Genomic DNA, 16675 nt, shown 5'->3' with positions numbered 1-16675 from the left:
GAAAGAAAGAAAAAAATGCTGTTACTCAGTGAAAACATGTATTTATAAAAGTGTAAGACAACTATACAAGAATACAATAAAAACAAATAGAGGAACCAGTGCATTTTTTTGTTTTGTTTTTTTACATTTTAGGTGTATTTTTTAACTATACAGTACAAGGTTCAGAACATTTTAGTTTTTTATGTATTGATTTAAGGTGGTAAATTAACTTTAAAGTAACTCCCGAATGTAAACGTTTCTGCGCACTGCATTAGACACACCTTCATTGAAACGAAACCATACATCACTGTTACCCACAGCTTTACCAATATGCACCACTTCGCCTGCTTTGCCATCTTCACCTGCAGAGAGAAGTGATATCAGCTCATATTTAACATTTAGGTTATGCAGAACACTTATATTGTTCAAGTTTGTGAAAAGTATATATATATAAATATATAAAGCGAACACACCTGTAGTGGTGATCATAGGCTTCTCCTTGGGTGCAATGGCTCGTCCAAAGAAATCCAATTCAGGCTATAACCGTGGGAAGGATAAATAAACAAGTCAGGTGAGAGCACTTTGACCCTGATCCACTATTAACCCAATTAATATTGGGTTATTATGAAGCACAAGTACAGCATATATAAAATGAGACAGTATGAGAGAAATCATTTAACATGTTACCATACCATCCAAAGGCTAATTTAACCAGGTGCATTTTAACTTTGGTCATAATTTATAGTGCTCATTTGTAAATATTATCTGCATTTATAACTGGTTAGTTATAGCTGAGTTTCACACAATGAGTGAAGTTGTGAATCACCAATCCCAGCATCACATTTGTTATGGTAATATTCAATGGTGGACTGGACTTGAGGGAAATACAATTTAAAATGGGATTTGTATGAGCGTGGGAAGGATTTCAGGTGCTGCTGTGGTAGTTCAAGGACAGATGTAAAAGATTTAAGCTGGTTTAATACAGATGCTTTACCCTGGTTTCCACCACAGTCTGTTTAACGATGTTCTCCAGCCTCTGCTGATGGTTCCTGCTTGTCGGTTTCTTCACTTCAGTTTTCTTCTCTTCTTGAATCTTATTTACTGCCTCTGTCTAAACACACAGAACAAATAATATGCAACATGAACAATCCTGTAAATTAAATATTATTGTTTACAGCTTTGTATATTGTTTGGGGGCTGCACATCTGTCCAAGCACATAACACAATGGTTAATCAAATATTTAAAAGATAAATACATGTTGCGCCTCACTTCATCACTATAATTGCAATATCAAGGTCTGTTAGTCTAACTTTGCAAAGATAAAACTTGTACCGCAGCCGGACAAAACTGCACATTTTCAAAATCATAATGTTGTAGTCCAACTGAAATCAATCAAAGTATATGTAAACATATTGTCAACACTGCAAATTAGTGGTGAAAAACTAAATCAAACCCATTTTAATCAATAAGATTTCCATATGCAAAAGGTACAGTGTCTATAAACGGGTATTAACTATTAGGCACAACAAAAGCAAGATTAGACAGAATGCATTGTCCCAGAATTCATTGCAATATTATAATATATTATTAATATTTTCTCTCTCTCCGTTTATATATATATATATATATATATATATATATATATATATATATATATATATATATATATATATATATATAAAATTTAAAAAGCCAACAACTCCCAGAATGCACTTGCTTCGCTGCCCTATGAGGCCACTCCCAAGCCACGCCTACCGGTTACAGAGGGCAGTATCGGAAGAAATGATAAAACTGGGCTACTAGTTGACTCGAAACTGAAAAGACGCCGTTTTGTCGTGAGTCTATGTGACGATTTAGTTGATAAATACTATTTGTACATTCTGTGAGTGAGATGTTGAAAACATGCGGAACTAGCTCCTACTACTGGCTGTAGTCTCTAGCCTCTGGCCAAAAAAGCCTCCGATGACACTAAATGACAATTTTTGCGTCATGAGAGTTTTTTTTCCAGACACACAATACAGAAATCTCTCGTCTCAGGGGGACATGAGGGAGCGAACAGCGGTCATTCGAAAATAATACCGGGTTTCTACTGATACAAAGCTTAATCCTAATCGGTAAAGTATCCCTTGGCCTTTAAGGACCTTGCACACTGAGTCCGAAATTTTCGTATGCATTTTTGCATATTTGTCATTTGGTGGCTCTGAATTGTCAAAACACAATTCAAAATGCTTGCTACGGATGCGAAAAACGCAGAAAATCAAACCCGATCCAAAAAAAATTATGACGGACAAAGGTTTCGGAGGAAATGTGTAAGCGTGATTGACAAAACATGGTCGTATTTATTTTTTAACGTGCTAAAATTTCGGACGTGAATTTCGGACTCAGTGTGCAAGGACCTTTACTCCTGTTGGATACGGTTCGTTCGAGTCGCGCACCAACAATTTGGCCTCTTTTGAAGTCTGACATGTCTCCCATTATGTTGTGCAGATTGCGATATTTTATGTACAGGTGTGCTAAAGCTCTGCTAATTCAACCTTCACACTCTGTTCTTACTGATGGAATATAAAAACCAGTGAAGATTGGGCACCAGGCAAACCGGTATATAGCCATGAAACCTCCAAAACTATATTGGGCAGTGTTTCAGTTGTATCGTCCAACCCCTACCTTTGGTGGGTTTCGTTTCTGCTGGGCCCTCTCCACCCTCCTCATTCGCTCTAATTCTGTCTCCCTGGCGATCAGCTGCTTCACCTGATAGGTCAGCTGCCTCCGGGGAGGCAAACCCGGAAAATGCACCACGTCTTCTACATTACTGTGGAAATACAGGTCATAAAATTACTGCTTGTACAACCAGTAAATGAATTTTTTTTTATAATAATACAATGGTAGCATAAACCTTTACATAACATTATAGAATCTGAACAAGGGACTCTAATGAGGAGGGATATGAAGGCAAATGAAGATGAAATGGTTTAAAGAGTGGAAAGCAGGAGAGCTAAATAATCCCTCTTACTCCGAAGGTAAAACACCGTTCCAGGAATAAAAGGAAATTAGACAATATGTGCAATACACACAAGCAGATGAAACTCCAAAAGCAGGATTAGTCCTGGTCACGTACACAAAGTCATTTCTCTAGGACAGTTGGAGAATGTTCTGTCACAAAAAAAAAAAAAAAAACATGGAGCAGTTCAGAAGTTTGTGTGTTTATTCCCATATATTATATTGAGCATTCAAATTAAAATCAAAAGGCTTCTCCCTTTCTAGGGAACAGGATAGCGCTGAAAGATTGCCATGTTATTTCCAGCGTGATATCAGGTAAAATCCAGATACTTCCATATCTCTGGGCAAAAAGTGCTGCTCATGTGCTAAACATTGCACAGTGGGATTATTCCGACAAGATAGTCTGTCAAAATATCACAATGAATATAAATGAAGCAGAGACGTTTCTTCTATTCAGGCCTCCTCCTCAGACCATCTTGTTATTTTCCAGGGTCATCATGGCTTCAGTGTGGTTACTCAGCGCTTGTTGGAGTAAAGCTCGATAAGAGATGGCGGGGAGATACAGGAAGGCGTAAACGAGCAGAAGCAGTAACAGGGCGATCAGCAGTGGAAAACCCCAGTCAGAGGTGACCAGTGTCTCCTCACAGCGGGCCTGCAGGAACGAATGCTGCATGCTTCTACCACACCAATCACAGAGAGAACACACACACACACGCAAATAAATAATGAGCTTCAGAAACATGACTATCATCCCCATCTAATCTACCCTGATATAATACTTATTTGGCATTTATAAAATTAACTGATGATTTTAGCTTGATTAATTTAACCAAAGCATTTATTTTGAACTTTCAAAGAATCATTAAAAAAGGTTCACATTTTACAGACTAAAAAAATATTAGTCTACTGTTAGATAGATCTACTATTACATTTAGTGTATGATTATATTGTAATATTCATATAAATAAATGTGCTTATTTAGTGAAATGTTTAACTAATAACAGAAAAAAAATAGTACGGAAATTAATACTTTTATTCAGCAAGGAAGCATTAAATGCTAAAATGATCTATATATTTTAAATAAATAACTTTCTATTATTCAAATAATTATGAGAAAAATCATGTTTAAACAAAAATATTAAGCAGCATGTGTCATGTGACACTGAAAACTGGAGTAATGGCTGCTGAAAATTCAGCTTTGTCATCACAGGAATAGATTACATTTTTAAATAGAAAACATTGTTTTTAAATTGTAATAATGGAGCCTTTAAAAAATCTAACATTCATACAAAAATGAGAAATGCTCCATGAATAAGAAGCAAACATACAGGATGTTCAGAGACGCTCTTCTTCAGTTCCAGCTTGAGCCGACTGTCTGAAAACCAATCCAATAGCGCAGATCGTTCCCTTGTTTCCTTGTTTATCTTCTCACTCCTGGTTTTTATCCACCTTCAGGTCCATCAAGCAGACTTTCAAAGGTTCAGCGGCAAGTCCTCGACTTGTGATCGTCGAAAGCTTGTTTGTGCACATTTTCAGCACCATTTCCATCAATCAATGTGAGTGGTAGGACACGGTAAGCCACAGAGAGGATTGTAGGTCTTTTTATATGCTTGAGTGATGAACATGCATCCATGCATGACTTTCAAAGGCAAGTAACAAAAAACTCCAAGCTCTCATGTGAGAGAATCAACAAAGTAATAAAGAGCAGAAGGAAAATAATAATAAAAAAAGTGGAAGAGGAGGGGATGGAGAGACAGTAATCTAGAGCTGCAGCCTAATCTCTCATAAATCGTGATAAACGGGAATCAGTGCCGTGTGTGTTAGTAGGTATTCTTGTGCTATATGAGTTGCATAACTAAAGTCCTGACAGACAAGCATGGCTATCTGCCCAAAAACAGAACAATGTGTTCAATGTAGATCAGGTTAATGTTGTTTGTGTATATGCGTGTACTCACGGCTCCAGCACATAAGTGTACTGTCCCTCTGGTGTGCGGTCCTGTCTGTAGGTCAGGTTGTAGTTGATCATGGTGTCAATCAAATCATAAAGCTGCTGTTTCTCCCTGGTGCTGTAAAGCTGGGGGTTGACCTGTGAGAAACACATCAAGTCTCTTATGTTTAACAAGGCTGCATTCATATGAGCAATTCATTTACAGTAAAAAAAAGTAATATTGTGAAATAATATTAACATTTATTTACTATTTAAATATATTTTGAAATGTAATGTATTCCTGTGATGGCAAAGCTGAATTTTCAGCATCATTACTCCAGTCTTCAGTATCACATGATCCTTCAGAAATCATTCTAATATGCTGATTTGCTGCTCAATAAACTTTTTATTATTAATATCAATGTTGAAAACAGTTGTGCTGCTTAATATTTTTGTGGAAACGGTGATATTTAATATTCAACAATATTATAGATCTGCCTTAAAGGTGGACGATGATGAAATTGTTTTTTTTTTGTATTATTTTCATGTTATCACTGTGAAGCTGCTTTGATACAATCTGTATTGTAAAAAGCGCTATATAAATAAAGGTGACTTGACTTGATATTGTTTGCACACAGACTTTAAAATGACTCACCGGCCGCAGTTTGGGGGAGATGAGGTCCAGGAGAAGGCTGAGGATGTCCATACAGAGACTGCTCATACAAACACGGCTCTGTATGGCAGGTGGGATGTCGTTCAACATGGCTATGAGGGCATTCTTGGTGTGCTGAGTTTTAGTGAAAGCCTAGAAACAAATTTAAGACTTTGTTTATTACCACTTTCATTTCACACTAAAACAATAAATGTTGAAGTTTATTATCATTATATAAAGACATGTCGGCATACTTGATATCAGCAATCCCCAAACACATGAACCCATTTACAGTCAGAGTGTTTCTGATTGGTTAGATGTCTGAGTGGCAAATCTGAATTTTCAGCATCATTACTCTTCAGTCACATGATCTTTCAGAAATAATTTAAAAATGCTGATTTGATGCTCACAAAACTTTTCATATTACTATCAATGTTGAAAACATTGTGCTGCTTATTTTTTTGTGTGGAAATAGTGCAACATTTTTTCCCAGGATCCTTTGATGAATAGAAAGTTCAAAAGAACAGCATCTATTTGAAATACAAATCTTTTGTAACACTATAAATGTATTTACTGTCACTTTTGAACAATTTAATGCATTGTTGCTGAATAAAAGTAGTAATATCTTAGCAAAAAAAAGAGAAGTTTTGAGTTTTCTCAAAGACCAAAAAACATTCACAGCGCTTGAAAAACAGAATGGCAATGGCACATCAAAATGATCAATGGCATAAACGCAGTCATAGTGAAGGGAGACACATGATTGCTGTGTTTTGAGACATTATGGTCAAGTGTGTAACTGGGACAGAACGCTTTCATTTGATGAAAGGTAGAAAGGGAAAGAGGACTTTTTTAAAGGTCTGGTTGATTCTGCTTATTTCGTAACAGTATTGTAGGGTGGATAGACAGCATGTGCTCTCACTGTCTATTGCCTTCTCTCACCTCGTAGTGGCTGTGTGGATAATTGATGCGTGGGACCGAGTTTGCAGCAAACAGGTGGTGGAAGGCAGCGGGCAGGAACGGGAAGTAGCGCATGAGCGAGTAGTTTTGTCCATGTAGCACAAACTCATTCAGCACGTCAGAAAAACACAACCAGTCAAGACCTGTGCACACACCCAACATCCCAGGGTCCTTCAGCTTCATGCTGAGGAAGTTATCATACAAGCCCTAGAGAAGAGAGAGAGTAAATCATTTTGGCTGAAATATCACACTTTTGTAGGTGTTAAACAGATGCTGTCTAAGCCATTAATGTTAATCAAACAACCAAACACAGCTTTAACAAAGATTCATCTACATTTCATTTATACAGTGAAAATTATAGTGTTATTTTACATTTAGGCCTAATTATTACATGCCTGTACCTAAATATATTACAGTTTGACCTTACTTTATGTGTAACTTTGTTATATTATATTTATCTATGCTTGTAATTTGATCCTTTTTTTTTTTACTGGCCATTCAATTGCCTTTAATAATGTTTGAACTTTATTAGTTAGGATAGTAGTTTTTGCTGTGGTATCGAAGTACTTAAAATGTTCTTTAAATAAGAAAAAGCAAAGTTAGCAAATGTATTATGGCCCTCATTTATCAATCTTGCGTCGAAACGGGCGTATATGTTGGCGTAAGATTATGCTTACACTCCTCTCACCGCCTGATTTATGAAGCTGTGCGTACCTTTGAAATTCAGGTGTACGCAATACCTGCCTCTTGATAAATGCCGCGGCTGAAAACGATCGTCATTAGATTCACACTATATTCACGTCTCCGCCTCCCCCACGCCCTCATTTTACGCCATGGACACACGGAAGACGGCAAAGAGGAGAAACTTCTCCGGTGGAAATCCAGTTTAAATCGCTGGTTGGTTGAGCAAATTACCTATCACAATGCATTATTTTACAGCACGTGTTTTGAAACTATTAGCGTTGAATTTCGAATGACGTCACATGGGGTGTACAATAGTGATGATGATGATGTGAATAATTGCATGACAATTTGTAATATTCTTCTTATTAGTATTATGATTTTGATTATTAATGACGCTTATTGTTATTTAGAAGAAGAATGTCTTTGTTATTATTATTATTTGTATTATTATTATTTATAATAATAATAATACAATATTTAAAAGAATTATTATTAATTATTTTGTCAGTCTGAATTATTTTTTGGTCATTGAAAGCCTTTCATTACTGAACCCAGTCCGTGCGCACCTGCCGGACTTAACTCACAAAAATAAACACTGAAGTTTAGAATTTCTACGTTGTTGTTGTTTTACAGTGGGTCATAATATATCATATCTTTAGTTTGTCCGTGCGTTTTGTGGTGTTAGGAATTGTTTTTCTGCGCATTTCAGCACTAACTCAAAACGTGCGTACATGTACACCACCTCCTGAGCTGGCGTAGAATTTGAGCGTGCCGTACGCCAACGTCCATATTGATAAATCGCAAAGTCACCGTGGTTTTGGGTGTACGCCAGGTGTACGCTGGAAATTTGGTACGCACTTTTCATAAATGAGGGCCATTGTGTCCAAATATTTAGGCGCCACTGTTCAAGTATGATTTTGATATTTAAATGGAGTGTAGAATGTAAAACTCTAGTTACCTGAGTGAGTTTCTCATGCTCTCCGGTAGATGAGACCAAATGTAAGATGTGCTGAATCCTTTGTGCACCGTCTTTAGGTCCAGCTTCATCAAAACCACCAAAAGAATCTCCACCAATCCGCTTCCTAAATCACAACACCATCATAAAATAAAGAATGCAGGAATCAGTGGCATAGTCTGATAAAACTTACAAATTAAAAAATTACAGTTGACAAATAACAGTTTTTACATTTTTTCCAATTGTATCTTTTTACTTTTAAATTTTGTAAAGAAAACACATTTTGTCAGGTCACATTTGATCTCCTTTTACCTTTTCAGTCGAGGAAGCTGGAAGATTTCCTGCCAAACTGAGAAGAGTCCCTTGTTTTGATCTTTCAATCCCACACACATGGAACTGACGCTGCGCTGATCCAAGTGCTTCTGTCCACGTCTGTGTAGAAACTGCACACACTTGATTAAGCAATCCCATTTTTTTTATTCTGACCAGTTTTAAAAAGGCACACATCTCGCTCACCTGTAATGTGTTGATGCAAGAACGGATGTCATTGTCGGTTTTCTCACACAGGGCCATCAGAGTGCCTGTATCTGCTTTCATACCCTGACGCCGCGTGATCTACACAAAGAAACAAAAGCTTTTATGAGTCTCTATTCAAGGGTTTATGAAATCATCTTGTAAACATGTGAGTGCATGTGTGTGTGTCACCTCTGACAGTCTTTGAGCTAAGCGGGAGGGCAGAGTCTGGGGAAAAGCCAATAGGAAAGCTTGCTGTCTCAGCGGCCTTAGCGCAGGAACATAACTGACAAAATAAAGGTAAATGGATTTTATTTTTATAGATTTTTCATTGCTAATGTATATTGCGATGGTGATGCACAAAAATAATGAAATGGGAAACACTTTACAAAAAGGTTTCATTTGTTAATTTGAACAGTACTTCTACAGCATTTATTAATCTTGGTTAATGTTAGTCTCAACATTTACTAACACATTTTTAGGATAAAAAGTTCCATCTGTTAACATTAGTTTATGCACTGTGTGGACCAACATGAACATGAAAATTTTTATATACTTACAATTTACAAAGGTTAATAAATGCTGTTAGAATATATGGTAACACTTTATTTTAACATTTACATTTACATTTAGTCATTTAGCAGACGCCTTTATCCAAAGCGACTTACAACTGAGGACTACAACAAGCGAGTCATTGTGAAGAAGCAAAAATAACGCAAGAAGTGCTCAAAATACAAAGTTCTGGAATTGCTCAGAGTAGCATAAGCCAAAACAAAGGAAAGTAAAGGAGAGGTTTTTTTTTTTTTTTTTTTTTTTTTTTGGTCAAGTGCTCACGGAAGAGATGAGTTTTCAGTTGTCTTTTGAATGTGGTCAGGGATTCTGCATTCCGGATGAGGGTAGGGAGATCATTCCACCAGCAAGGAACCGTGAATGAGAATGTTCTGGAGAGTGATTTTGTGGCTCTCTGTGATGGTACCACGAGTCGTCGCTCATTGACCGATCGCAGGCTTCTGGTAGGGATGTAGACTCGTAGGAGCGAGTGAAAGTAGGAGGGAGCTGAGCCTGTGGTTGATCTGTAAGCAAGCGTCAATGCCTTGAACTTGATGCGAGCAGCGAGTGGTAGCCAGTGCAGAGAGATGAACAGAGGAGTGACGTGGGCCCTTTTGGGCTCGTTGAAGACAAGACGGGCTGCAGCATTCTGGATCATTTGTAGAGGTTTAATTGCACATGATGGAAGACCAGCCAGAAGAGCATTGCAGTAATCAAGCCTAGAGATAACCAAGGCCTGGGCGAGAAGTTGTGTTGCATGCTCGGTTAGGAAGGGCCTGATCTTCCTGATGTTGTGCAGTGCAAACCTGCATGATCGAGCTGTCTTTGTGATGTGGTCTGTGAAGGTCAGATGCTCATCAAATGTTATTTTAAGATGACGTAGTTACACATTACTACATGTACTTACTATATTAATAACAGTAAATTACGCATAATTACAAGTAACTAACCCTAAACCAAACCCTGAACGTAACTCTATAGTAAGTAGTACATTTAGTTCATTAATATGACTTATTTGAGCAAGTACAATGTAACTACGTCACCTTAAAATAAAGTGTAACCGAATACATTGCTCATTCTTAGTTCATGTTAGTAAATGCACTAATGTTAACAAATGAGACCTCATTGCAAAGTGTTACAATTTAATGTTCTTCTTCAGAAACTTTGTTGGATATTATTTGTGTGTTTTCTGAAAGCTTAAGAGTTGACTGGGAACATATGCAGAAATTCAAATATTTTAAATCCAAATAAATATTAATTTTTACCCCTTAAACAGAAGACTTACAGGTCATTGCAGATGCAGATGATTGGTCTAAGCAGCACAGATTGCTTCTTCTTTTTCTTTTTCAAGGCATTAACACCTGCCTCCTCTCCATCCCGGCTATCCTTCCGGTTCAGGGTGGCCAATAAAATATTAATGGCAGCCTGAGGCGAAAAAAAAGAAGAAAAAAACAAGTGCGAAACAGGATCATTTAGACAAGCCGTTGAATTAAAAGCAAATAAATAAAACTGGGAGCAGATCTTACAGCAGGAGCCCCATCAATTTCATCTATTATAAGGCAGTTGGGCTTTTCATTGGCTCCCAGGACTGACTTCATCTGTGTCGCGGTATCAATGCGCTTCTGGAAGAGCTCTGCACTGCGGTCATCACTGAGAAGGGATCAGCGCTTTTAGATAGTGAGTGTCGACATTTATATGTGCATACTTCTATTTTAAGATTGGTTAGCAGGACCAGGGCTTGCATCCTCTTACCTAGCGTTGATTTCTACAACATTGTAACCAGCATGCTTTGCAATAATGTGTGCTAGCGTGGTTTTCCCCAGTCCAGGAGGACCTGATAATAGTGCCACCTGTGTAGTGTGATATATACAGTTAAACACTGAACATGTTAAAAAATAGGAAATGCACAGATTGTAGCATTACATTCATTACTTCTCTGACGGTCCGACCCAGTATCATTTAGCTTGTTAATATTTTACAATAAAAAACATCTGGTCACTGTCAAGCCAACATGGTCATTTGGCAAATTTACCAACCTAAATTCCAGTTTTACAATATTTTTTGCATTTATAAATAAGCATTTTTTTAAAGTACTTTTTTTTTTAACATATTCATGGGCTAATAAATATATTATAATAAATATTAAATATAAAAATATATATAACAAATCTAATATATATATTTAGATTATAATACATAACTAAAAATCTAAATGTTATAAATAAATCTAAACTAACATAAATAATTAAATCTAAACATAAATGTAAATGTTAATCTCAAGTACAAATATAAAAAGGTTCATTTAAATACATCTAAATCTAATATAAAAAAATCTGTGATCTGTTGTGATTGCTCAGTTTTACTCACCTTAAATTTGGGTCTTTTGTACTGGTCCAGCTCAGCCTCTAGTATCTCTTCTGTGATTTGGGACTTGGTTTTGAAACGCTGGGACTGGTTTTGGTTTTGGTTTTGAGCATTTGTAAAATTCGATCTGACGTCTGCAGGGGCCGGACGGGGTTTCCTCTCTCGCCCAAAGACCACAGTGTCCCAGAGCTTCAGCCACTTCAGCAGACAGCGGTTAGTGAACTATAGAGATAGAGAGACAATGTAAACAATTACAAGGCAAATGTCTGCCAATCATTAGTTTTCAAGTGAGCGCATCTATGACTCACGTCATCACTCAGCAGATCAGTGTAGTTCTGTGGCGAGAACTGATCCACCCACAGCCGCGAGGATGAGCCTTCATCTTCCCCACTACCACCATCCACACCAGAGTCTGCCTGCTCTTCTGCAATATGATCTGGATCGATCCCACTAAAAAGTCATTTCAGAGTTAACATGCGTAGAGAGGTACAACAGTTTAGAGTAAATGTGTACGCACACACCTATTCATAAGTTCTGTCAATCTTTGGGATTCCTCCACCACTTGTCGATGGCGCTGAAAAAACAAAACCATTTCAGAGAGATTTCCCCCAAATCATTAATTTAGGTTTGTGTGCCAGTGATGCGCGGGTTGATCCAAAATGAGCGGGTGCCTGCGGTCATCCGCAGTTACGAGTCATCCAAAAATATTTTTAATGATATTCGGGTCCCAGACGGTCGGGTCGTTTGAAATAAAAATGCCAATTAAACCTTTGTAATTTATATAGTACTAGACAGAATTTTCTATGAAATACATAGGTCTACACTTTATTGGCTGAATAACTGGCGCGAAGATGACGCACAAGCTCAGTCTGCAGCAGAGATGAAAGTGGCAAATCGTCATTTACCTTTTGAATGTTGAGCGCGTTATTTACTTTTGAATAAAAGCTGACGCGGGACAAAATGCCCGATTTCCCAACACGTTGAACTGAGCAATGACATTGTGTCATTTTAATAGGCTACTTTTAAACGCATATAGCTTAGTAATGTCAGTTTTATGTATTTTCTGAGAGGGGGCGGGATTTTTGTTGGGAAAGTCGGGGGAGAGACTCACACTTCAATTAGACTGTAATATAAACACATGCAGCATCTTAATTCTTAAGAAAATTAAACAAAATAAATGAATAAATCAAGCCTTTATTTCATAACACTAGGCGATATCATACAGCATTCAGAAAAATGCTGCACCCGCACCCCTACGTCTATGGCCCAATGACGCTACTATGAGCATTTACTAGCTACTTTTAAAAAATGCGGGTCAGGAAGCGGGTCGGGTACAATATTTTCTTTATTTTTTTTTGCGGTCCGAGTTGCGGGCGGGTTAGTTGAAAACGTAGGTCGTGTGCGGGTTGTTTATACATTGACCCGCGCATCACTGTTGTGTGCATGTTCACACATTCTTACTCTCTCTGTAATTTGTTCTTTCAGCACTTCTATTGGAACCGCTAGCAGTCCTAGTCCATTCAGTGAGTTACGGAAGGCTCTTGGGTCTGGTGCCTGAGAAAAAGGATAAGGAAAATCAATAAACTTCACACATTGTACTCTTGCAAGCATTCGTGTAAAATAGTTGGTGGGGTCCGAAACCTTCTCCTCATCCTCTTTCTTGTTAAGGTAGACTCTGTTTCCCATGGAGTCTGTGACTGTGATAAAATCTCCAATTGCAGGGGGCCGTTTCTGGGCATGACGTCTAGCTGCGGTAACCCGCCTTGGTGACTCCTGTAATGCTGTCAGTCCACTAATATCTAACACGTTGGTTGTTATTTTTGTGGCTGCTGGTCTATCTGGACTTAGGGACAGGAAAACTGCAGGTCTGTAAAAGGATTTAAACGAAATCAACCAATGGTTGTAATGTTATGATGGCAAATGTGTTCCATACAGCAGCACAGATTGACTGTGATGTGCATAAACTATTACCCATCTCTCACTCGTCTGTTGTAAACCTCTGGGGATGACGGAGGGCTGATGTCATCAGTGTGTTCAACACCAAACTGGAGCTTTTTTGCCACATCTTGTCTTCTTTTCTTGGGTTTAGGAGCTGTGAGAAACCACAAACACCATTAGACACACTGCATAACTTTTATACACTCTCACAAAGTTTGCACTACCACCTGGAGCTGCACGATTAACCGTTAAAAGAACACGATCTCGATTCAAACACCCACGTGATCTCATTTCTAAAATGACAACGATTCTCCTGTCTATTAAACCTTTGACAAAATCACACCTGAACATTCAGATCTGCGTTGGCGCTCCGCTGATCCAGAGAGAGCTTTTGTCATGTACAGTATTATAGAAATTTGAAACAGCTTCACAGTCTGTTCTGTGTTACAATATTACCACATAAGTACTAGGATAAAAGTTTATAGTTCGGATATAATCACGGTCTACAGTAGCGATCAAAATAGAGCAAATCACCTTTTGAAAGTAACTAGGCGCTTCAAATAACGATTGTATCAGTTACATCGTTACACCACCAGGTGGCGACAAGTGACTTAAACATGTATGGCTGCATCTGAAATTGCATACTTTCCTATTATATATAGTAAGCAAAAAAACAGTATGTGACAAGAGAAGTATGTCCGAATTCACAGTTTTTATAAAAGAATAGGCAAAAAAAGTACCCGGACGACCTACTACTTCCAGCGAGATTCTGAAGCGTGTATACGATGGACACTTTACTATCCCATGAGGCCACGGGAGAGGATTTATGACGTAACTGGTCACATGATAATGACAACGTGGCGAATGTAGTACGTCAGGATTACATTCATACTATATAGAACGTAATTTTTTAGTAAAAACTAAAGTATCTACACAAGATTATGCGATTACAGACACAACCTTTGTCAATGAATCATTCAAGAGATTCGTTCAAAAATACTGATTCATCCAAACATTGAATCATTCATTCAACCCTTTTTTTATATATATATATAATTAATTCACATTAATTAAACATTGTAAATAAAAAGCAATTAACATCATGTTATTTTGTTTAGTTGATTATTCAGAAATCTGGGAGAATCGTGATCTCTATTAGAAGCAAAAAAAATTGTGATTCTCAATTTAGCCTGAATTGCGCAGCTCTACTACCGCCGTACAAATGTTTAGGGTCAGTAAGATTTTTTTATTAAGTAATTAATTTTATTCAGCAAGGATGCATTACACTGATCAAATGTGACAGAGAATATATGTATAATGTTACAAATATCTCTATTTTAAATAAACACTGTTCTTAATATTCTATTCAACAAAGAATTTTGAAAAATGTAATCACAGTTTCCACAAAAATATTAAGCAGCACAACAATGTTTTCAACATTGATAATAATTGGAAATATTTCTTGAGCAGTAAATCAGCATATTACAATGATTTCTGACACTGAAGACTGGAGTAAGGATGCTGAAAATTCATTGTTAAAATATATTAAAATAGAAATTCTTTAAAATATAATTGTATTAAACATTAAACTGTTTTTACTGTATTTTTTATCAAATAAATGCAGCCTTGGTGAGCAAAAGAGACTATCAAAACTATATAAAAATTCTTACCAACACCAAATTTTTGAACTTTATACTCTATAACAAAGGCATTGTGTTATTACACAAGTGAGAAAATGCAATACTGACTCAGGGATTCCTCCTCCTCCTCATATACTAGAGGTGAGATGCTCTCAGGATGCTCCTTATTTACTGATTTCCTCGATGGCACGTCACCGGACACAATGGCTTCCTCGAACGTCTGTGGGATCGGCTTCTTGTTGCGGAACTCAGACACTTTTGCACATGATGAATGCTCGCCTACACACACAGAAACATTCACACATTAAAAATGAACAGGTGTTTTAGTTCAATTTTATATGATTATTAACAAATAAATGACACAAAATAGCTTGCAATATTTATTGTGATATATTGAGCAATGTTGTAGTCAGCTGATAAATTGATAAGTTACTTATCAAATAGTCAGACTAGTTAGAATGGGTTGAAAACTATAAATAAACCACTGTATGACAATGTTTTACAAGCAAATGGTCAATGATATACAATTTTTGTTTCTGTTATTATACATAAAGGAAAAATTTATATATTTGACATAAAATGTCTCTTTGTGTGGTGTGGACTGGACACCAAAAAATTGGCAGTGCAAATGTAGTGGCATAAAACAAAACAAAAATCCTAGATTGACCAATGTTTGTCAGCGAAAACAATCAATGTATCACTTTAGGAGCTGTTACATTTAGGCTGAATAAAAAAAATATGATCTTAGTTATCGGCTATCAATCCATACAAATGGAGCATAATGTATGTCATGAATCATTTTCTGACACTAACCAAAAGCAATGTTTAATTTTCTTGTGGCAATAACATGGTACAGTCAGTGCTATTTTCAGACGGAATATTTACCACATTTATGTACCATATTGGTATATAATACCATAATATTACTGAATATTTATAGAAATGTTTTGTTAGTGTTGTTTTTTATTACGTAAACTTTACATACAGTCAGTCTGCCACAAGGGAGAAGACATGAACATATCTTTCTAACTTACGATCGATTTGAGCCATGACTTCCAATTCATCAGCAAACTGTTGTTCAAAATCATCTTCAATCCCGTACATTTCGTCATATTCGTCCATGTTTGCGGTCTCTTGTCTGTGTTGACAGGAAATTTACATCCAAATGAATAAACAAGTGGAAGAGCGTACATGAACAGACAACAAGAAATTTCGCGCAAAATATTTGTGTAAGTAAGTGTATTTCCGGTTCCATTGTAAGGCCTACATCCGCTCTATAAAAGTCCTGGATGGATAGCATTTCTATAAAGCTACCGATAAATGTGATAAACCAGAAAGAATTAAACAATTTATCAGTGATATGGAATAAGAAAATAGCATCATTACAAAGTCTAACATCAGCCTTTTTTGAACTGTCATTACAAAATGTATTATAATTATAATTTTACATTATTTCGAATTAATATGAAATAATGTTATTTTCTAAATACTGTATGAACTAAATAATGATATACATTTA

The 16675-nt window shown here is 36.8% G+C and overlaps 1 protein-coding gene across 3 annotated transcripts; it reads right to left on the bottom strand.

Annotated features, from left to right (window-relative positions):
- Positions 1 to 17: 17 nt before the first annotated feature.
- chtf18 (CTF18, chromosome transmission fidelity factor 18 homolog) lies at positions 18 to 16449 on the bottom strand. 3 transcript variants are annotated; one of them, XM_079617322.1, is made up of 22 exons: positions 16191 to 16449; positions 15265 to 15435; positions 13550 to 13670; positions 13220 to 13445; positions 13040 to 13132; positions 12100 to 12152; positions 11887 to 12028; positions 11582 to 11800; positions 10967 to 11064; positions 10741 to 10864; positions 10500 to 10639; positions 8858 to 8951; positions 8669 to 8767; positions 8465 to 8595; positions 8156 to 8279; positions 6496 to 6720; positions 5560 to 5709; positions 4933 to 5063; positions 2645 to 2789; positions 974 to 1090; positions 453 to 516; positions 18 to 341 (listed from the first exon to the last, which is right to left on the bottom strand). In XM_079617322.1, exons 1-22 carry the CDS (start codon positions 16276 to 16278, stop codon positions 211 to 213), a joined length of 2886 nt encoding a protein of 961 aa, XP_079473448.1. In that variant the 5' UTR covers positions 16279 to 16449; the 3' UTR covers positions 18 to 210. The 3 variants fall into 3 exon arrangements, 2 of the variants coding, with proteins under 2 accessions (XP_079473448.1, XP_079473449.1); XM_079617323.1 differs by having other exon boundaries at positions 24 to 341; positions 13561 to 13670; positions 16191 to 16421; XR_013798175.1 differs by lacking the exons at positions 18 to 341; positions 453 to 516; positions 974 to 1090; positions 2645 to 2789 and adding an exon at positions 2991 to 3654 and having other exon boundaries at positions 4306 to 5063; positions 16191 to 16409.
- Positions 16450 to 16675: the final 226 nt, after the last annotated feature.

This window comes from Phoxinus phoxinus (genome assembly GCF_949152265.1).
Source record: "Phoxinus phoxinus genome assembly, chromosome: 6".
Taxonomy (NCBI): domain Eukaryota; kingdom Metazoa; phylum Chordata; class Actinopteri; order Cypriniformes; family Leuciscidae; genus Phoxinus; species Phoxinus phoxinus.
The sequence above is the reverse complement of the archived record's forward strand: the minus strand, read 5'-3'. Positions and strand labels throughout refer to the sequence as shown.

Bases quoted from the DNA above. Each gene is read 5' to 3' on its own strand.
- chtf18 (XM_079617322.1), bottom strand. From the start codon at position 16,278: ATGGACGAATATGACGAAATGTACGGGATTGAAGATGATTTTGAACAA. The intron at 11,801-11,886 runs GTGAGTCATAGA...CTATCTCTATAG, and splicing joins CTGATCTGCTGAGTGATGAC to TTCACTAACCGCTGTCTGCT. The intron at 10,640-10,740 runs GTAAGATCTGCT...TTTTCGCCTCAG, and splicing joins AAATTGATGGGGCTCCTGCT to GCTGCCATTAATATTTTATT.